General features: G+C 33.9%; 1 protein-coding gene across 1 annotated transcript in view; it reads right to left on the minus strand.

The window, feature by feature from the left end:
- Window positions 1-6: 6 nt before the first annotated feature.
- Window positions 7-22,674, minus strand: part of mtmr11 (myotubularin related protein 11) — a 29,737-nt gene continuing 7,069 nt past the window's right edge. Inside the window, exons 2-12 of the mRNA XM_048153916.1 lie at window positions 20,716-20,785; window positions 13,626-13,762; window positions 13,367-13,436; window positions 13,115-13,254; window positions 11,428-11,512; window positions 10,231-10,378; window positions 8,880-8,967; window positions 7,471-7,559; window positions 7,250-7,374; window positions 1,249-1,327; window positions 7-445 (exon numbers count right to left, since the gene is read on the minus strand). Of these exons, the coding sequence (XP_048009873.1) occupies window positions 370-445; window positions 1,249-1,327; window positions 7,250-7,374; window positions 7,471-7,559; window positions 8,880-8,967; window positions 10,231-10,378; window positions 11,428-11,512; window positions 13,115-13,254; window positions 13,367-13,436; window positions 13,626-13,762; window positions 20,716-20,785 (1,107 nt within the window). The 3' untranslated portion in view covers window positions 7-369. The remainder of the gene's footprint in view (window positions 446-1,248; window positions 1,328-7,249; window positions 7,375-7,470; window positions 7,560-8,879; window positions 8,968-10,230; window positions 10,379-11,427; window positions 11,513-13,114; window positions 13,255-13,366; window positions 13,437-13,625; window positions 13,763-20,715; window positions 20,786-22,674) is intronic.

Consider the following 22,674-nt stretch of genomic DNA (forward strand, 5'->3'; position numbering starts at 1 on the left):
AGGCTTCATAGAGACAGGAACTAAACAGAGCGTTACTGACAGACTCAGAATAGAGGTGCCGCAACACTGTAAAATATGAGAAAAATCATGTTTATTGAACATTCAAACATGAAAACCTATTCTAGCAGACCCCAAAAAACAAAATCTAGACTTTGAAAAAGGGCATAATATGGCCTCTTTAAAACACGTTTGAACAGTAGTGCACACTCAAAGGCCAAAGGTTATATTAATTTCTGTTTTTCTCACTGATATTCAGCACATATTGGATTTTGCTGTATGTGTGTAAACAGTAAAGACACACAAGTCATTGTGTGCTAGTGGGGTGCAAAGTTCAGATTCGGGTCAGGTGACCGTTAATGATCAGTGTGACTAACCTTGGAGAACAACAGTCATGTGACCTCCTCTGAGCAAACAAGCGACCTCTGCGGCTTTTCTCAGACAGCACCTGTGGAATCAAACACAGCAGGTTAAAGCACACAGACAGTGTGATTCACCGATAAAGGCAACATCAAATACGTCACACTGGAAATAAAAGTTCAAATTTAGTGCATTGCATTGTAGGATGCAGTATGCTCTTTTGCATACAGTGCATTTTAGCAAATAAAGTGTAGGTCTTCTAGCATAGACGAGATTCACATGCTGTCCATAGTATGCATACTGTACAGTGCAGAAATAGTAATAGTGATATGATAGTCAGAGAACAACTGCTGTCAAGAATAGATGAGAGAACATTTCTTCATGATGCACCCAAAGTGTGATATGGTTTAAATTTATATTCATGCGCATATGTGACCACTGGACAACAAAACCAGTCTGAAGTCACACGGGTATATTTGCAGCAATAGCCAACAATATATTGTATAGGTCAAAATTATCAACTTTTTTTTAATGCCAAAAATCATTAGGATATTAACTAAAGATCATGTTCCATGATTATATTTTCGTACCGTAAATATAACACAAAAATTATTTTTGTGAGCGGATATGCATTGCTAAGGACTTAATTTGGACAACTTTCATTTTTAAAATAGTTGTATCTCGGTCAGATATTGTCTTATCCTAACAAACCATACATCAATGAAAAGCTTATTTATTCAGATGTAGTATAAATCTCAATATCAAAAAATTGACCCTTATGACTGGTTTTGTGGTCCAGGGTCACATTACACACATATATATATATATATATATATATATATATATATATATATATATATATATATATATATATATATATATACACTATACCTGGTATAGTCGAGCCAGCGAGTGCTTTCAAGTGTGGAGAGCCACTTGTCATCAGGTACCGATACAGATGATGAAATGTCTGTAGGGCAGAGAGAAGAAAATACATTTTATTGACTGGCACATTGTAAAACTTAACAACATTAGTCAATTGCTCAACAACAATAGTCAACAACTGGTCACTGGCTAATATATAAATAGAAATATCATTAAATTTTATGATGTAAAAATTGGTAAATTATATCAAACAAATCTAACAAAAAATGCAACAAATATGGCTAATAAATAAACGTAAATAATAATTATAAATATAAAATGCACATTTTACATAATAAAATGTAATCATATCAAATCCAACAAAACAAAAATGCAACAAATGCGGCTAATAAATAAACAAATATATAAACAAATAATATTATATGTAATAAATCTCAACATAAAATGCACATTTTACGTAATAAAATTTAATTATAGCAAACAAATCCAACAAAACAATAATGCAACAAATGTGTAGAATAAATACATAGAAACATAAAATGCACAATTCACATAACAAAAGTTAATTATAGCAAACAACGCATATATAAAATTGAAATTAAATTAAACACTTATTTACCACACATTAGGTATTCAAAACTGAAAAACAAAAACTGAAAAAAAAAAAAAAAATTAAAACATTGGCCAATATTTTTTAACTCAATAAGCAACTAGAATGTCTGTACATTTTGTTGTCCTTCTTGCACAGTCTATGCCAATAATCTCACAATGGCCAAATATCAGCCTGACTGAAATATCAGTCTATCACATCACTACCTTCTACTCAGAACCAATTGGAATTTTCCAGCATTCTATGGTATCATGCAACAGAACAGACTATGCAAAAATGCAGCGCATTCAAGAAAAATGTGGAGAAACAAAAGTCTGTGGTGGGACTGGGCGAGCTGCTCTTTGAACTCGCACCACTATGAGGAATGTTGCGGGCCAGTGTGGGTTCAACCGCAGGAGGAATGTGAAGCCAGACAAAACAACAAGACTGTATCTCTGTAAGACTAAAATTTATCTTTTCAAACAATTGAAGCTCTTGACCTTTGTACACAAAATCTTCAGATCCGCACACAAGTCTCCCAGTCTCAAAACAGCTGTTGCACAAAGTCACAACATTTAACCACAAATGACGAAAGACATTTTAGAAAAAAACTAATCGTCTCAGTTTGGGTGTGACGAGAAGAAATATTCATTTTTGGGTGGATTATTCCTTGTCAAAAGAAATGGAGCATTCTCTTCCAAACAATTAGATAAAGATCTAAAGATCTTGGAGATTCTCTAGGGGCCATGATGAAGTTTACATAGGGTGAAAAAAACACGCACGTGTGAACCACATCCTGTAAAGATGGGCTCTGGGGGACAAGAGCATTGTTGTGTGTAACTGCCAAATATGAAGATAGCTTGGAATGAAATGTCTAGAAAGGTAGAAATCTGATCAAATTTACAATAAAAATAATGTGTGTATTGCTAATGCCATTGACACAAGCAAGAAATGTGTTGATGCTGGTAAACAGAGCAATTGATGCAAGTAATGTAACAATTAATGCAAGCAGGAAATATGTTAATGTATATATAGCATATAGCATACATGTATAATGTATAGAGAGCATTTAAGCAAGCGGCAAGAGGAAGCCAGCTACAGACCACAACAACAGAAGATCACAGAAGACACCTGACATTCTTAGAGGGATAACATATGAAGAGTTCAGATGCAAAAACCTTTAACCCTCTACCGCACGCATTATGATAAATCTATAGAAAAAAATATGACTCTTTATCTTTTCTTAGAAAGGCTTAACTTGAAGTGCTGTAAAAAAAAAAATATTGGGAAAAAAAATATTATTTTAAGGTACTTTATGATATGTTGCCATATGGCAAAAACGTACAATGGTGGAAATAACTTAGAATAAGTGTAAGTGTATATAGTTAATATTTTTCCTCAGAAATGTTGTTTGTATTGAATCAATTGGTGCTATTATAAGCTTTAGTTATAAACAACACCTTGTACTTATTTTCCAAGATCTTGTGCTTTTATTTATTCCATTCTCTTTTGGTGAATAATGCTTTATATTCTTTGAATTTCATTACGTTTTTCGTGAATATTATTTAAATTGCAAATGCAGACAGTTAAAAACAAATCTAATACTGTTCATCATGTATCATAAAACATTGACATAAAACCAAAAACATTGCAGTTCATGAAAATTCAACATTACGCAATCTTATGAGGAAGGTTATGAACATGAACCCCCCATAATCCTTGAAACTTCACCTTTTTTCTGTACGAAACTTCAAAAAACATTTTTTTTCAGAGGTGAGACATGTACACATCACATTTGGTGCACTTCACCCTAACAATACACTTACATCCACTTGCACCTGCCTTTTTGAGACACCATGGTAGGCCAGTGGCAGTCCTTGACATACAACTAATCAACATTATATCACTAGCATTAATGTTTTTATTGTTACAGCTTAACAGACTACTGCTAGCTAGCTAACCTATTATAATAATGTCATTCCATTATTGCGCAGTGTTGCCATATGGCAACATAGACATTTTATCGATTTAACAAATAAATAAAACTTTAAAACTAATTTCATAATAACTTTTTTGAGTGGTGAATATGTCATCATACCTTACCTGAGATGATGTTAAAAAATTTTTTGTGAATGTGACATGGGCGGGTCCTTGTTTGTTACTGACGTTTTAGTTTGCTTTCAGCAACTACCGACAAGAGACGGCAGTCTGTCAGAAATCGCGCCACAGAAAAAAATTGCATGTCATGTGACTTAACCAAAGCACATCATTGGCTAAACTAAGGTCTTCTCTTACCAACAAAAAAAAAACAAGAATGCTCTCTTAAAGAGACAGTGGCAGGGAAATGAACACAAAGAGTATGTTGCCATATGGCAACACTATGCGGTAGAGGGTTAACTCTGTCTGACATGTTTTCTTTTAAAGCTGCAGTCCGTAATTTTTGCCTCTTTGTCGCCATCTCTGTTTGAAACCTGCAATTGCAGTTATTTGCAGAATTATCTTTATGTGGGTTGTGCATCGGCATGAATCTAATGTTTTGAGGGGAATGTGTGGCTGTCAGTCGGAATCACAGATTGTAGTCTCGGAAATATGGCCAAAATTAGAATTTTCACCAGAAAATGTCACCTGAATAAGTAAGTAACAAATCTGCCACTTGTTCTGACCAACTGAGAAAAAAAGCATTACAATAAATCACGCTGCCAATAATGATTAAATCTAACGATCGCTTAGCTCATATCACGTCAAACCGTGCAAATTATTATTATTGTTATACTTTGTTCTCAAATTACCTGTAGGTTTCAAATTCTGTACAGTGTAATCTCTAACGTTAATTTGTCATACCATACAGTCCGCCATCAGAATGATAAGTTTAATTATTCCAGCTGCTGTGAGAAAAGGCCTGGAGTATCCTCACAATGTGATATAGCCTACTAGCTGGGACTCCCTCTTTATGTAAACAGATGTGACATAATGACGCAAAGATGAACGGCGGTTGGTTATGTACTTTCTCAAAAATTGATTTTGGATCATTTTTAACCAAAAAAGTTACGGACTGCAGCTTTAAATGGACATTTTTTACCAGGCTCATATGTTTAGGTTCAGTAATTTCACTTTAATGGCAGTGAAAAGTTATTAGTCAGTTATTGAAATGCCTTATTTCCAAAAATGTCACTTTAGCCAATAGATTCTCCAAGTCCACCTTTATGAACAACAAGACTTAGTAAAATGTCCGTTTCTGTCACTTTTACAGCAGCAAAAGGAACACTGTTGTGTTTACTTGCTCGCGAGTTGCATGCTCCTGTCATTGCCACTGTAACGATGGACAAAACATGATAAAATCATGCTCGTACACACCATCATTTCGATTTGCGTCTTCCGGTGCATTCTTCTGTGGACTTAGAGGCTTTTGCTGCTAAAGGGAAGTGCCGTTTAGCGGTTTCTGCCAACGAACTGGTATTTCTGAATGTGCTGACGCTGGGATTTTGTGGATTTGAAGCTAAAGTATTTGATGAACGTATATTATGTTCTCATATACAGAGAGCATTCGCTCAATATCATTATCTCATTTTTGACTGAGGTGGCGTTTAGCGGCATTTGCATATGATCTGAACTCTACATATACTGAGTAAAGGAGAGGGTAAGCTTTAAGATGGCCCACTGAACTTCCAGCTTAGCTGGCATAGAGTGGTGTATTTAGCTTTCGCCTCTACTAGAAATAATAAAATGAGAATGATGACTGCTCTCAAACTCTGATAGTATTGTCCCAGTCTGTTTATTGCTGTAGAGTAATCCATTTTGGGGTATCATGAGATGAATGTCTAAAAAAGATAGATTTTTATAGCGATATCCTGACAGACTTTACAAAGTCGGTCAAAGTTGCCAACCAGTTGCAACAGAGTGCATAAGAAGGGCATAGCTGTCCAGCTGTGGTGCACTGAACGGAAGGTGTGGTTGTTATCTGGACCATAGTTTAAAGGTGGTGACCAGAGTAGACACTGAGATAATATAATCGAAGAATAGAATATTATACGCCTACCTGACTCCTCCTGAATCTTTAAAGGTAAACCTTTTACAGGAGTTGAGTAGAATAGAGGAAGTGGCTTGTGACCAAAATAGAGTTATGAGGTCACAGTTGAAACCACCTAGTGGGTGACACTGCACATCCTTTAAAAGAAGTCATATTATGCCCTTTTACAAAGTCTTGATTTTGTGTTTGGTATCTTCTAGAATAGGTTTTCGTGCTTGATGTTAAATAAAAAAAAAAACAACAACATTATTTTTTCCCATATTTTACACTGTTGCGGCTCCTCTCTTCCCAGTCTGTCAGTAATGCTCTGTTTAGTTCCTGTCTCTATGAAGCCTCTCCTTCTGAAAAGCGCAGTGTGTTCTGATTGGTCAGCTAGAACCGTGTGTTGTGATTGGTCAAACTGCTTCAAGGGTGTTTGGGAAAAGTCACACCCCTTACCATAACTGCGAGTTTGAACACACCGCTAACTAGGGGTGTGACGAGATCTCATGACGCGAGATCTCGCGAGATTAAAATATGATGAGATTTTTCATCGAGGTGAAAAGCGATATTGCCATGACGGAAATTTGGCGGTGAAATTTGGATAGAATATGCCACCACTACGTTTACATTAATTAGAATAGCAAATGCCACCGCTACGTTTACATTACACCTCCACTGTCATTTTGCTTTTTATAGAAATAATGATTGCTTCAATCCCATCCAGCTCATCCAACATGAGCTGCATAATCGTACGTAGTGCAGCAGGAATCAGAGTTTACGGTTCACGTGACGAGAGTAAGTGGCGAGATTATTGACAAGTCCATGGCGTAGAATTCATTGCGCAACAGAGCCTATACGTCAGACAAAAGTCTTATTTTGTAGAATGCGCGCTCAGCATCACCGCTCCCTATTCACGGAGTATAGGGTAGCGATAGTAAAACACGAGCGCGCATTCGAAACCCTGCATTTGGAAAGCGGCTCCCTTGTGTCTCGTCTCATCGTGAGCTAACTGTCTCGTCACACCCCTACTGCTCACACAACTCAACCAGGCCTCGCCCGCTCGTTTCCGGAAAAAAACTCAAGACTTCAGTCAAGGTGTTTCAGGGAGGGAAACAGTGCCTACTGATATAAAGAATAACTGCCTTTGGAGTAACTTTGCAGACCTTTTTTCATGTTCAGACAGCAACATTACACACAAAAGAATGTTGATCATGTAAAAAACATAATAGGACTCCTTTAAAATTCCCTGTTTTAGATGCTGTCTGATGTGCTGCTGGACCCATCAAGCCTGCCTGGCCAGCATCACCAAGGTCGAACAGTAACAACCAGCATAAACCAGTCTGGAAATTACATCTGTCCTTTGCACCAGGGTATCATCAAGTCATCAAAAATCAACTAAAAGTACTGACCGCCTAGACAAAGAGTCCGGAGTCTCGTGTGAGCCAGTTGGATATCTGCAGGTGACGGCATTTCCTCTCCCAGATCCACAATCACACACAGCTGCTGTCCGCCAAAGAGCACCAACTCCAGGTTCCTGAAGATCACAGACAACAACGGCTCTGTTTATCGATGAATGCTTGACTGCTGCTAAGGGATGTCTACTTTATCTTGAAAAAATAAAATGACAAACCTGATGTCGTCCTTCTCATGGTAGATGTTATTTTGGAAGCTGGCCATTCGTAGTAAGTCGCTGCCGCGTGGATGTCGCCAGCACCATCGCTGAAGGGAGTTAAATTTTTTATTATAAATGATAAAATGTGCTTCAATATTAAAAAAAAAAAAAAAAAAACATTTGACATTCAGTAGACCAAGCTGTGCCATATTAAACAGTTCACCCTGAAGATAAATGTTCGTGCACAAAGCTACAACTTCAAAAGACTAACGATATGTACGATTTTTGGATTAAAATATCCAAAAGCCACTAGAACAATGTTATATATTTTGTTTACTTGTGCACTTACATTATCCCAAATGTTTCCAAGAATGTTTAAATCCAAAGATATATGCAATTTTAACCAGGACACGTACTGTGTCCGTGCGTCGCTTATCAATGACATCACACCCGCGCTGATGTCTGGTTTTATTTTTGTAGAAACCACGGAAACACTAAAGATGCTTTAATATATTATGTGTTTTATTAGACATGAGAGCAACTGTTCAAATACATTCATCGACAGAAAAACTAATCATGTTATATAGCTCAACACAGTAAGTCTTATTGTTTAAATCTTGTTTTCTTGATTTACCGCGAGTACCATGCCTAATATCGATCTAGCTTACTGCAGTGTGCAACAAGTGTCTCATAGTAGCACTAGAACAACTTTCAACACACAAATGTATCTAATATGATAAACAGCGCTGCTTTACCCCACATACGCTTGACCGGAAGAAGCAACTACGGCATAATAAAAGTTCCGCTGCTCTCGAGGCGTGTGTTGCACTCGTTTCTCATTAGCAATCGCTCCAGCGGCCTAGTTTCTGCTCGCACAGCACTCGGCCCTGCTCTGCTTCATACTGCAGTAGCATTAATAATCTCATCCATGAACATGATTTCTGCATCCCGCCCCAATTCTTTTTCACTGGCTATAGACGTGAAGACAACACCTCCCATGATTCCGTGAAATCAAGGCGTCATCAAGCTCTGCCTTTGTTTTGAATAAGCGACTTCTAGTGAAAATTTACATATTGTGCCTTTAAGTCATATGTACTCATTTTATGGTGATTTTATGTCTTTTTTGAAGCTTGACAGACTTACTCTTTATAAACTGTCAATGTACGGAAAATAGCTTTTTTTGTGTGTGTGTTCCCTTTTGTGTTCCAAGAAAAATTAACAGCATGGACTTAAGTTAATATAATTTTGCCCTGCTCTGCGGCCTTGGTAGAAAACATTTACATTCTGATTATGATAACAATATAAAGTATTATGAAAACAAAAGTTAGGAACATTCCATTTTGGAACATTCAATTCGAAGAAGTAAATAATGTCACATTTAATTTCATGTTGTGTTTAAAAGGGTTGGGATGTCAGAATGAACTCACTGGGATGCGTCCCTCATTGAAGTGGGCAAATGTTTTCTTGAGCTCTGTGTCTAGGACCCTCTGAGGAACCACATTGAATCTGGGCAGACTACAAGAAGACAGAAGGAAAAAAGTGTGAGCAGTTTCCACATGGAACATTATGTGATTATGATTGGACACGCTTGTGCAAACATGATATTATGTGGTGAGCTCACTGTACTTGCAGGCACAAATAGATATAGACTTAAGATAATAACTGTTGTCTACTTTAATGTATTTTAAAATGCAAAGCTGAATTTTCAGCATCATTACTCCAGTCTTCAGTGTCACATGATCCTTCAGAAATCATTCTAATATACTTATTTGATGCTCAAGAAACATTTCTTATTATTATCAATGTTGAAAACAGTTGTGCTGCTTCATATTTTTGTGGAAACATACATTTTTTTCAGGATTCTTTGATGAATAGAAGCTTTTGTAACATTATAAGTGTCTTTTCTGTCACTTCTGAACAATTTAATGCATCCTCGCTCAATAAAGGTATTTATTTCTTTACAAAAAAAAAAAAAATAAATAAAATTATTGACCCCAAACTTCAACTTAAAAGTGTATAAAGCATTTGCATAAGCATGCAATATGCAACTACAGTAGTTGACAAAAGTGAGGGAATTGGATTGGGGATTTGTTTTTAATGACCCTACAAGTTCAATTAAACCATTAAAAAATATGAGGAAAATATTTTATATTTTTAAATATTTTAAATATGAGGGAACTTGGTTAATGTACTTATCTGACTAAATTATTTGACAAAAAAATGAGTAAAATACAGCTACAGGTTTTATTTTACTTTGCCAAAAAAAAGAAGAAAAAAAGCATACATTGACTACATATAATTTCTTTCAACATAATTTCTTTGTATGACAGCCTGGCCAAAAATTATGTCCGCATAATTTCATTGCGTTTTCACAAATAAAACAATTACGCTATCTTTAACACATTTTTAGTAAATTTAGTTAATTTTCCTATGCCGGACATCTCTTTTGGCCACTACTGTATATATAGCTGTTATATAACTTTACTTCTTTGCATGTATAAATCAGCAAGTGTGGCCAGTAATGTTATTAAAATGATTATTTTGCTTTTTTACATCCAATTTTGTGTAAGATGTCTTCACCTGATGTTACCTTTGTATACTGCAAAAATGGGATGTTAATATACCGTTTTGAACACACCAATGATTATTAATCAGAAATTATGTGTGGGAAATGTATTTAGTAAACTGTTGTGGAACATTAACCATCAGTTGTGTTTAAAAACAGCCACTAAAGTCAAAACTAATCTGAGCACAGGAGGTCAGAAAGAGGATCTCTACCTGGTGGACATCTCAAAGCGGTCATTGACAGAGCTGACCCTCCAGCCGGTGGCACCTGTCCTCTCCAGCTCCTGCTCCCAACCCAATGAACTCTCGAACCAGTTCATGGTAGGGTCACGCCGCCTGTTGCTTAGAAACTGCTTCATTTCTATAGACAGCAAAGAGAGGCATTGAACGTTTGGAGTGGTTACAAAATCCGGCTTATGTGCAAAACCTCCTGAGAGCTGCAAACTCGATTTGTTTGCTAGAGAGCAAGCGGACTAGTGCAATGAACATGAACTGACTACAAACAAACCTTGACAAGGTTGAAAAAGGGCTAGAAGGTGACCTGTTTCAGATTACTTTCCATTATTCATCTGGTTGACGGTCACTTTCCTTCTCAGAGATGTGGCTTAGCTCACATTTCCTTCTATGATTCGTTTGAATATCAAATATGCGTGGGTCACACAGCTAGGACTAGGTGAAAACAATTATATTTCAAAATTATTCAGCTTTTTGAAGATATAAATCACATTTTTTTTTATTTAATCTGAAATCGCTTGAAAAAATTAATGGATTTTTTTTTTTAAAGAACCATTATTTCAGCCATTATAGCTAAGTAGATACAAAATGTTTAATGCAAGATGTAAACATTCAATCATATATTTAGTAAAAAAAAAAAAAAAAAAAAAAAAAAAAATCAAGAATGATTTTCACTAAATGACCACAAGAAAAAAAAATGAAATTTACATTCATCTGTAAAATAATACTTAGTAAATTACATGTAGCTCATTATTGCTGTTTATTTATTAAGACTTTTAATTCACATACATATACTTTTATTAATACAATATTGCTCACTCTTATAATACAGATCTGAAACTCATTTCCTCACTTGCTGATGGTTAAAAACCTGACAAAAACAACTGAAATGTACAAGAAATTCCTGCATATTTGTGCATTTCTACTTTCAATTTTTAATCTGTTAATGAGAGCATCATATGGAAAATGTCACATTCTAACTATGTACAAACATCAGATAAACATCTTAAAAAGTTCATATTCAAACATGATAAACATTGCAAAACAACCCTCAGGGACCATTTTGGAGTCATACTGCAGATAAGGAAAAATTATGTCTATAACTTTATCTATAAACACAGGATTTTCTCTCCTCCCTCGCTTTTATCTGTTGCGTTATAATTAATAACAACTCACCAATACTACCCAAAGCAGCATTCTGGAAGGAGAGGATGGTCCCAGGTTTCAGTGGCTGGTAGGTCTTAGCAATGGTATACGTAATCTGAAAGCATGTTAAAGTAGAGACATTACTATGTTGATCAACAATAAAGACTTGAAACATAAGTGCAAATACTTCAAGCTCAAGGTTAGCAGTTGCGATGGTTAGCATGACCCTGGTGGTAGATGCTGTAACTACACGACCTGGTTAAAAAAAAGCTTTACTGACAGCCACTCAAAAACAGCTATGTATTCTGATGAAATAACTTTTTAAAGACCCCCTGTGGTGAAAATCAATTTTTTAAATGTTGTTTATATGTCTATGTTGTGTTTTTAATATGCTTTAAGACAAACCATGTGCAAATTCATCAGTCGACACCATTGCTGAGAATTTTCTCCTTAAAACTGTAGTGAACCAAAGACAGTCTCAAAAACGTGGTTTGAAATCACCACTGTTCCCTACATAACAAATATGTAACCAATCCCATCAACGTGCGGGTGGGCTTTAGCATATCATTAACTATGTAGCGAAGCAGTGGAGTCTCAAGAGAAGCCAGGTTATCCTGGTATATTTTTCTGTTGATATGAAAAATCAAGTACATTTAGCAATATAGAGGGTGAATTATGTATATTACGTATATTACAATGTTACATGGCTGAATTAAACCACTATTTCCACTTGCCATCGTGCAGCATTTACTAGAGTAAAGTTGAAATTGAAAGAATCTGGTGTGATTGAGTGTAGGTAGGGACCAATTTGCATATTCATGGATCCACGTATAATAAATGAAGCAAGGGTGTAGAGTTACATTCATGCTGTTTTAAGGCATGAAGAAATTATTTATTTTCACAGGAAAAAATGTTTAAATAAGTTATTTTGGTGATCAAAGATCAATTTTAAGGGAAAAAAGTTTTAAATAATTTTTAATAAAATATTTTAAATGAAATCAAATGACATTAAATTACATTTAATTCAATTTAATTTAAGAATAGAAGATATTTTCCCTATGTACATTCCTTTTTGGCTCTTAAAGCATGAAATGGACATCTGTTTTTCCTGCCTGCTGCCTTTGACAACCCAGCTCAGGATAGTCAAAAAATTCACGCCTGCATTTGGGTAAAGCACAGTATCGTTCAAAAGTTTGGGGTCATTAAGATTTTTTAACACTTTTATTCAGCAAGAATGCATTAAACTGATCAAAAGTAACAGTAAAACATTTTTGTTACAAGATAAAATAAATGCTGTTCTTTTGACATTTCTATTCATCAAAGAATCCAGAAAAAATGTATCAGTTTCCACAAAAACATTAAGCAGCAATTGTCTTCAACATCGATAATAATAATAAGAAATGTTTCTTGAGCAGCAAATCATCATATTAGAATGATTTCTGAAGGATCATGTGACACTGAAGACTGGAGTAATGATGCTGAAAATTCAGCTTTGCATCACAGAAATAAATGACATTTTAAATCACATAATCAAATAGAATACAGATATTTTGGATTGTGATAATACTTTGCAATGTTACTGTTTTTACTGTATTTTTGATCAAATAAATGCAGCTTCGGTGAGCATAGGTGACTTCTTTAAAAAAACTTTCAAAAAATCATACCGACCCCAAACTTTTTAACAGTAGTGTATGTCTGACATTATATTAAGACAAACCTCCACAGCTTGAGTATCAGGTGTGAGTCTGTCGAACAGGAAGCAGAGAACACGCAGGTCTCGGCAGTATAACACCAGTTCCTCCGGGGTGAACTTCAGAGAGCAGGTAGGGGTCACGAGTTTGGTGCGAGACGGTCCCACTACAACAGACATTTATATGTATTAAAACACTGGGTTAAAATGCGACCTGGATATGTTCTTGACAGGTTTCATGAAAACTGAAAATCTCTCTATCAGTAAAGATCGCCTCACCTGCCACAACTTTTTCAATAGAGGCAAGAGCTACGTCATGATCTCCAAGCAGCACGGGATCTGCATTATCCTGAATAAATAAAAAAAGAAGCCATCAAGATAAATATGTCTGCAGAGGATGTTACACTAGACTGCCAGAGACTTTATAAACCTCAGCACGCCAAAAGCACTTCACAATTCACAGTAAGGCTCGACTTTACACGGAAAACAGTGCTGGGATTCTCATCCCGGAAACATCTCAGCAATCTGTGGCACTCACGTCAGGTTTCTGGCTGTCCTGAGGCACGAAGGCTACTCTGAAATGAGTGCAGAACAGAGTCCCAGACAACCAGCCTCCTCCTTCCTTAGCCGACAGCTTCTTCCTTACCAGCACGGCCCGCTGCAGCACACACTCTCCTGAAGACACAAACACATCACACATGATGAAAACTGGACTTTTAGTCCATATTTGTTAGCTTGGAGTCATCTATACTGCTTAAAGTTTACTATAGCAACAGGAAAATGTGACTAAAATGTGGAAATAAAACTGTGAACTAATATCTGTGTAAGGAGTTTAAACACAAACATCTGGTTTTTAATTCAAAGGCAATCTTCAAAGGCTCTGTAGGCCACGTATATAAAGGATATGTGGTATTTCAAAAATAGTTTGTGGGAATTTGTGATTCTGTTGACATAAAACTCACGCAATCATAAAAAATAAAGACATGGGGCAGAAGTTTAATGTTGGTAGAGCCTCTTAAAGCCGCCAGAGTCAGTCATGAACATGCTCTCAACACATGAAATGAGTCGGATTGCTCTTATTGCTCTTGTGGTCACTTTTCAAGGGCGAATTTCTTCATTTTATGACTCTCAAGGGTGAGTTGGACCTTATAGCTCATTCCTGAGGCATCATGGACCCAGATGTCTGAGAGAACAGGCCGGAAGCAGAGAGATCCGACTGTCACGGTGATTACTGGACTATTAGAAAAACAGAGCGTTTAGGATTCACTGGCCAGTTTCATGAGGAATGAAAATGCATTCAATTCCACAAGGCTTATAACTGTTTCATTCTTATTTTTAACTAAAACTATTAAAAAAGGTATATTTTATACACACACATGTGTTCAGCCTTATTCAAACCATTGTTAGTGACAATGTAATGTAGCAGCTACCAGTCTTTCATTTCTCAATTTACTCAAAATTAAACAGTTTCAATCATAATGATTTAACCTGGCTTGTGTTCAGGATTTGCTCATGTGCTAATTTGAACCACACATCCAGTTTAATTTGTTTTTGTCAGCATTTGTTTTCCATTTGTTCTTCACTTTAAGGCAAGAGTAGCGTGAGCTACCAGAGCGATGCCATGCTGATCATATCTCTCAGATTCACATCAGCCTGATTTTTTCCAGGTTTTAGGCTACTGCATGACGTCTTGTGAATAAGAAACCATCAAGCATGGTCACATCTCACATTCCCAATGATAACAGAGAAAACATCCATCTTATTATTTCATGAGCTTCTGTTTAAAACATTGCCAGCAAGGTATGACTATCAGGACTCGGTAACAGTGACTTTAAACCAGATAAAAAGGACTAACAGCTCTGACCACTTCCACATCGCACACTCTTCAATTGGCATGCCGTATGTCACTTTACTATGTATAGAAAAGCACACAGAAAATGTCCCTACTTTCTGATAGATATCACATAATTAGGCTTCTGGAGAAATCAGACAGTCCTGGGCTCGTAAACAGTAATAAAATTAAAAAATAAAAAATAAAGTAGAACATAAATAAATAATAAAAATATAAAAAATAAATAAAAAAGAATAAGTAATAAAATAAAAAATAAAAGGTAATAAATATAAATAAATAAGTAATAAATGAATGAATAAAAAAAATGAAAAAATAAATAAATATATAAAAATATAAAAAATAAATAAAAGAATAAGTAATAAAATAAAAAATAAAAGGTAATAAATATAAATAAATAAGTGATAAATGAATGAATAAAAAAATGAAAAAATAAATAAATATATAAAAATATAAAAAATAAATAAAAGAATAAGTAATAAAATAAAAAATAAAAGGTAATAAATATAAATAAATAAGTGATAAATGAATGAATAAAAAATGAAAAAATAAATAAATATATAAAAATATAAAAAATAAATAAAAGAATAAGTAATAAAATAAAAAATAAAAGGTAATAAATATAAATAAATAAGTGATAAATGAATGAATAAAAAAATGAAAAAATAAATAAATATATAAAAATATAAAAAATAAATAAAAGAATAAGTAATAAAATAAAAAATAAAAGGTAATAAATATAAATAAATAAGTGATAAATGAATGAATAAAAAAAGAAAAAATAAATAAAAATATAAAAATATAAAAAATAAATAAAAGAATAAGTAATAAAATAAAAAATAAAAGGTAATAAATATAAATAAATAAGTGATAAATGAATGAATAAAAAAATGAAAAAATAAATAAATATATAAAAATATAAAAAATAAATAAAAGTAATAAAATAAAAAATAAAAGGTAATAAATATAAATAAATAAGTGATAAATGAATGAATAAAAAAATGAAAAATAAATAAATATATAAAAATATAAAAAATAAATAAAAGAATAAGTAATAAAATAAAAAATAAAAGGTAATAAATATAAATAAATAAGTAATAAATGAATAAATAAAAAAATGAAAAAATAAATATATAAAAATATAAAAATTAAATAAAAAAGAATAAGTAATAAAATAAAAAATAAAAGGTAATAAACAGAAATAAATAAGTAATAAATGAATGAATAAAAAAATGAAAAAATAAAAAAACAAAAATATAAAAAAATAAATAAAAAGAATAAGTAATAAAATAAAAAATAAAAGGTAATAAATAGAAATAAATAAGTAGTAAATGAATAAATAAATAAATAAATAAATATATAAAAATATAAAAATAAATAAAAAAGAATAAGTAATAAAATAAAAAATAAAAGGTAATAAGTAGAAATAAATAATAATAAATTAATAAATAAAAATAAATAAATAATACATGAAAAAATAAATAATACAAATAAAATGACAATAAATAAATAAAATGTAAAAAATAAATAAATACATAAATACACGAGTTCTGCTAGAACTCACTGGGGTTTTGTCCCAGTTACAGGAATAAACCACAAAATCAAATAAAAAAATACACTAACACAGCTAAATAATAACATCTGCTGCAGAAACTGCCAAAAAAACAAATTCCTTTCTTTTCATCCACCCAACAACACCAATAAGAGCATGCTATATAACTCTATATAACAATTAAACACTGAACAGCAGCATCTCAAGGGGTATGATGTTTAAAATTGCATACTACTATACAACCCACACTATTTTTACAATATGCAGTACTGTATGTGCATCATGTGTCTTTTCTGTACGCATCTGCCGAAATGAGCAGTACAGCCAGAGCACCCCACGAAAATGCTGCATCACAAAATCCAGTACAAGTGGTATAAAAAGTGCAAATTGACTCAAATTGAATTTTGATTCTGAGATGCTAACTGGATGCCATTCTCTCAATTAAACATAATGAGGTCATGTTACAACAATGCAGCGTACTACATGTTTGAATAATTTATCATTGCATTACATACATTTATTTTAAACAGTAGGCTGTCAACAGTATATACAGTATAATCTACTCTTTCAAAAATCCTCTGACCCCTTCACCCCCCGGGACCGATTCAGTTTCCTCTGTCCTGCGTTGGAGGGTTATCAGAGATGGTGCGGATGGAGTTTGAGTTTCACACACGACCGTACTGACGATAAGACTGCATGTGTGTCCCTTTGTGAGCCCTTTGACTCTGAATGGTTAATCTGTGTTTGTGCGCTCCATATTCAAACCATTGTGGATGGATGACACTTGTGATATCTATAAGCTTAGACCTCTAAGATTCAAATGAATGAGATCCCAAAACAAAGGAGCAGTCATGACATGTGCTGCTTCAGACTAAAGAATTATATATACTGTCTACACTGCCTATATTTTACTACAGTATTTATGTCTATACTGTATACACTACCACTCAAAAGTTTAAAGTTGGAAGATTTTTCAAAGTTTCTGATAGAAGTCTCTTATGCTCACCAAGGCTGAATTTATTTGATCAAAATACAGTAAAAACTTTGGGAAATATTATATATATATATATATTATATATATTTTCCCTCTCACAATTGGACATAACGATTATATCTCACAATTCTGAGAAAAAGACAGAATTGCAAGAAAAAAACTCGCAATTCTGAGGAAAAAGTCAGTTTTTATTACCTTTTTTATTTTTATCCTTTATTACCTTTTTATTTTTTATTCATGGTGGAAACAAGCTTCCATAGAAATCTAATATGCTAATTTGCTGCTCAAAAAACATTTCTTATCATTATTAATAATAATTTACATTTTAGAAACTGTGATACATTTCTTCTCAGAATTATTAAGTGAATAGTTTAATTTAATATACTGACTCCAAACATTTAAACTGTAGTGCATACTGTTCAAACAGAAAACATAAAAGTAATTTGACACTTTCTAGTTGACAAATTAATGTTTTCAGCACTAACAGTAGATCTGCAGGTGTCAATAAAACGAACCCGCGTTCACGCAACAATGTCTGCTCTCGTGTCGACACATCACACATGCACCATGGTGCTCTCGTGAACGCGCGTTGGAGATTAATATTTTGTAAATAAAGTGGTTAACGATTGTTTCTCTGAGCAAACAAAGCACTCGCATTGCTTCATAAGAATTGAGATTAACCCACTAGAGTCACATGGATTACTTTAATGATGTCTTTACTACCTTTCTGGGGCTTTAAAGTGATAGTTGCAGGCAAATGGAGGGACAGAAAGCACTCAGATTTCATTAAAAATATCTTCATTTGTGTTCCGAAGATGATCAAAAGACTTATGGGTTTGGAATGACATGATGGTGAGTAAATAATGACAGAAGTTTCATTTTTGGGTGAACTATTCCTTTAATATTGCTCAAAAAAAATCTAATTAGTCCTGAGAATATAAAATATAAAAATGATGCAATAGCTTTAGACATTCAGACATTTTAAGTGTGAATTAAGTGTCCAACGTTTTGGGGGCCACTGTATTAAACGTCCTTTAGAATGTTATAGAATTCACAAGTGTAAACAGTGAAAAGTAGAAACACAGACAGGTGTGCGTGTTTGGAGTCCAAACAGTAAGAGAATATGAAAGCTGAACAACAACAAAGACTGAACTGTGTGCGAGTAGAGCGTTGAGGTTAGTAGCAGCTCTATTAAATGTTGACGCGGTGGGAAACGCTCTGTGCTCCCAAAGGGCCGCAGAGTGTAAGTGCTGATATGAAGCGTTACAGATTAGGTTGTCCGGGTCGGACTTACGGCCGGCAAACATTCCTGAGTAAAGCTGCTGCTTAAACACACTGCTGACGCTGAGATTATGGAGAGGGGCTGCTGGGGTTCAACACGCACTCAGCACACTAAGTGATTGTTTTCTGAGTCCATTCACACCCACATAGACAGACTGTTATTCTCCTGCACAGACCACAACCATCCAGACTTGGCTCTTTTATTTTGGGATCAACTACCTAGAGTAAAAGCAGCGAAGCTACTAATGTGACCACATTTTTCAGTAGGGTTTTCAAAACAGTGTAACTTTTCCAACAAAGAGCGGAAAACTCTACATCGCTGTTTTTGTATGTCACACTCTACTAAATAAACACACTCCTAGAATATTCCCTTCTCTCATGTTCTTACTGTTCCTGTGCATTTTATAATATTTTACATGGGGTTTACCGTTTTATATTTCCTGTTTTAGCTGAGTGGGTGTGGCCTTAAAGAAGCGCAAACTGCATGTGAGCGCTCATTTGAGCTATTTATGGAAATAAATGTTGGTTTTATCTGTCCTATTTATTGTATTTATTGATTTGTTTTAACTCTTGTCCTTAATCATCTTGTGTATTTTATTAATGGTGAAGTAACTGTAAAAAAAATGTACGCTCTAAATAGAAAGTGGGAAAATGTGTATTTAAGGCAGCCGTCATTAGTGGAAGGGGGAATTGAAGGACGGAGTGGGTCATTGATGAATAAGGTTTTTAAAAGTGTAAAATAAAAAACATAATGGAGATATAATTCATTTTGAAGTTTTATTAAGTGTTAACAATGAGTTTATGTGGTTTTATAATCAATTAACACTGCTTTTGTCATTTTTTGCAAGATTTGTCACCAAAAAAGTCATTCAGTTTAACCAAAATTTCGGTTTTACCAAATGACAATATTTTCAAACAATGCTAACTGGCTAATATATCTAGCTAGCTAACAAAAGGACAATTAAACATTTTATATTAGTACAAGTTTTTAAAATATTACAACATTTTCCATGTTTTATAGCGGTTGTACCGAATGACCTGATGTTTCGGGACATGCGTATGAGCAAGTGAAAACATGAATTTTTCAAATAGTTAAGAGAGAGTTGGTTACTTTGCTTCATGACCATGTGGTCCTTTGCAGGTGTCTGAATGATGTCACATCCTGTCACATGATATTTATTGCATGACTTGATCCAAAATGGTCCCTTTATATTGGTTACTCCAAATGACATCAATGAAATGAGTTTTTCCAGACATTCTTTCTCATAACAAAGCAACGACTTCTACACATAATTGTAATACCATTTTGCACTATGCGGATATATGATGTTATAAAATGATGCCAAAATAAACAATATATACATTTATTACATTTTAAGATATTTTAATCACAAATGAAATGGCTGTATTGGCCTTTGGACGGTTAAACCGAATGACCTTTTGACACTTCAAAATCTTTAAAATACCTTTTGATGTAGCAAAATATAATTAAAAGCTTTTGGATTCAATGAAAGTGATCTAGTTGTACTATCTTACATACTTTGGATGTCACATCTTGGTGTTTTTTATTATTAAGGCCATTGGACAAAAAAAATGACCGGTCACGTCATTGACCCGATCATGGTTTTTGAGAGAATGTGAACTAGGTTATAGAAATGCTGCTTGAGCGCACTGAAATTCTGTCCTCAGATGAAGAGCAGAGTTTGTACTGTTTTAGTATATAACAATTCTAGATTTAGACTGTTTTTATTTCTCTTAACCATATTTATTTGCACATTTTGCACATGCGCTTCAATAAACATCTTGCTGGACTGCAAAATCGCTCCTGTTCTTACATCATGGTGTGATTCTCCTTGTGACTGTTTGGGTCCCTATCATAAACCTCATAGATAAAAACATGGAAATATAATTTCAATATACTATAAAAATAATCTGGCATTGTGGGACTTTACCTGGTAAACAGCAGAGGCCGAGCACATCTCTGCCCCGTGCATGAAGGCTACTGTGGCTCATCATCCTCTCCTGCAGCAAACACACAGAGATAACAAAGAAATGAAGCTTATCACACATGCTTCAAATACAAAACTGGTTAAATTTATTTACACAATATATTTATCTCAAAGTTCATTCAAATTACCTGGTTCAGTAAGTTCAGAATAACAGTAACTTAATTAAGCAGACACGTTAATGCAAAAACTTTTAAAATGTCAAAATATTGGAGGATTGATTGGTCTGGTTGATGCACGCTAATTAAGCATATATTTTTGTAATTTGCCTTCTGATACTGTGACACAAGAAAAAGGGTCTTCATATGCACTGATCAGACTGGTGGTTTGTTTTTAACAAGATGCAAGAAAGCACTTCCTGGCTATTTAAATTCTTTGTCTGAAATAGTCTTTCAGGTTTACTCATTTCCTCCTTTCTCACAGTGCAACTGAACCACAAAAGTAGCTTCATTTACAAGAGGCTGAAACTGCACGTGTCGATGTTATCAACCCATTTTAAAACAAAGCGTCTTTCAATTGCAATCCACTACTGAGTAGAACAGAAGTATAAGAGGGGTGACATACTTCCAGAGGTCTGAACCCACAGCTCTTAACACCCCGCAATGGAGAACGCTCTTCAGCATCTCTGTAACTTTTCCATATTGAGAGTTCGATCCAGAAGCATCTGGCTACATTATGCAGATAAAACAGACACCATCGTTACTGTTCGTTTCACTGTGTATCAAGTGCTGAGGAAGCCTCCAGAGCTGAAATCCATATATGATAATGGATGTTTAGTTTCACTTGCTCTAATCGACCAATCACAACAGACTGGGCCATCTGACCAATCAGAGCAGAGTAGGCTCTCGGAAAGGAGGGGTTTAGAGAGACCGAATCTTCAAACGAACCATTTTCAGACTTTTTGAGAAATGAGGTGATGTGCAATGAACATTATGAGTAAATTAAAGTGTTAAAACAAAATTTGATCTTGGATGCATGTAAATCTATTGTAGGTGACTCCCAAACAAAATCTGGAACCTTTAAAACAGCATAATTGGGGCACTGTAATTAACACATCCTACCACTCCAAGAGTTTTTTCCTTAAATAAACAGAAAATGTATTTCAATAAATAAATAAAACCAGCCAAATAACATTAGTTTCTTAAATAAAGTAAAAAAAAAAAAAAATTAAAAAATTATATATATATTATATATATATATATATAGGCCTATATATATATATATATATATATATATATATATATATATATATATATATATATTAATCTAGCTGATATTGCGGTGGGTTCAATTAGCAAATTAATTAATTAAATAATTAAAAGTTAAAACAATTAATTTAATATACTACGGCCAATTCATCTAGATAAAAAAAAAAAAAAAAAAAAAAAAAAAAAACACTAAAATCACTTAATTTAAAATTTTAAAATGAATTTATGTGTACACAACATTCTTAATGTTTGAACAATTGCAATAGATATTATTATTTTTTGAAAATTGGCCTGTTGAAAATCCTTATACGTCATTGACCCATACATTTATTTGCATGAGAATCGATTCAAAAAGCCCGCCAGAATAAAATTATCCGGAACAAGACGAAAGTGTTTTATTTTGGGTTTCCTTTGAACATCTGGAGTGGAGTTTTTGTTTTTGAACTTTTAATGGCTGGTGTTTGGGCCAAGACCTGAAGATAAACAACAACACAACAAAGTGTTTCAGAAACAGAGGTTAAAAGTTTTAACTAGGACAGGAACAAAGGTATGCAGGAAAGTGCTACTATGTTTGTTTGCTTGTTTGTTTGTTCAGGCTTAAGCTTTTAACTCTCTGTGATAAGCAACAATGTGTTCAAAACTAGCACATAACAAACAAACACACTCTTGCATCTGTATTTATGATGATTTTTTTTTT

Source organism: Megalobrama amblycephala, linkage group LG13, assembly GCF_018812025.1.
Source record: "Megalobrama amblycephala isolate DHTTF-2021 linkage group LG13, ASM1881202v1, whole genome shotgun sequence".
NCBI lineage: Eukaryota > Metazoa > Chordata > Actinopteri > Cypriniformes > Xenocyprididae > Megalobrama > Megalobrama amblycephala.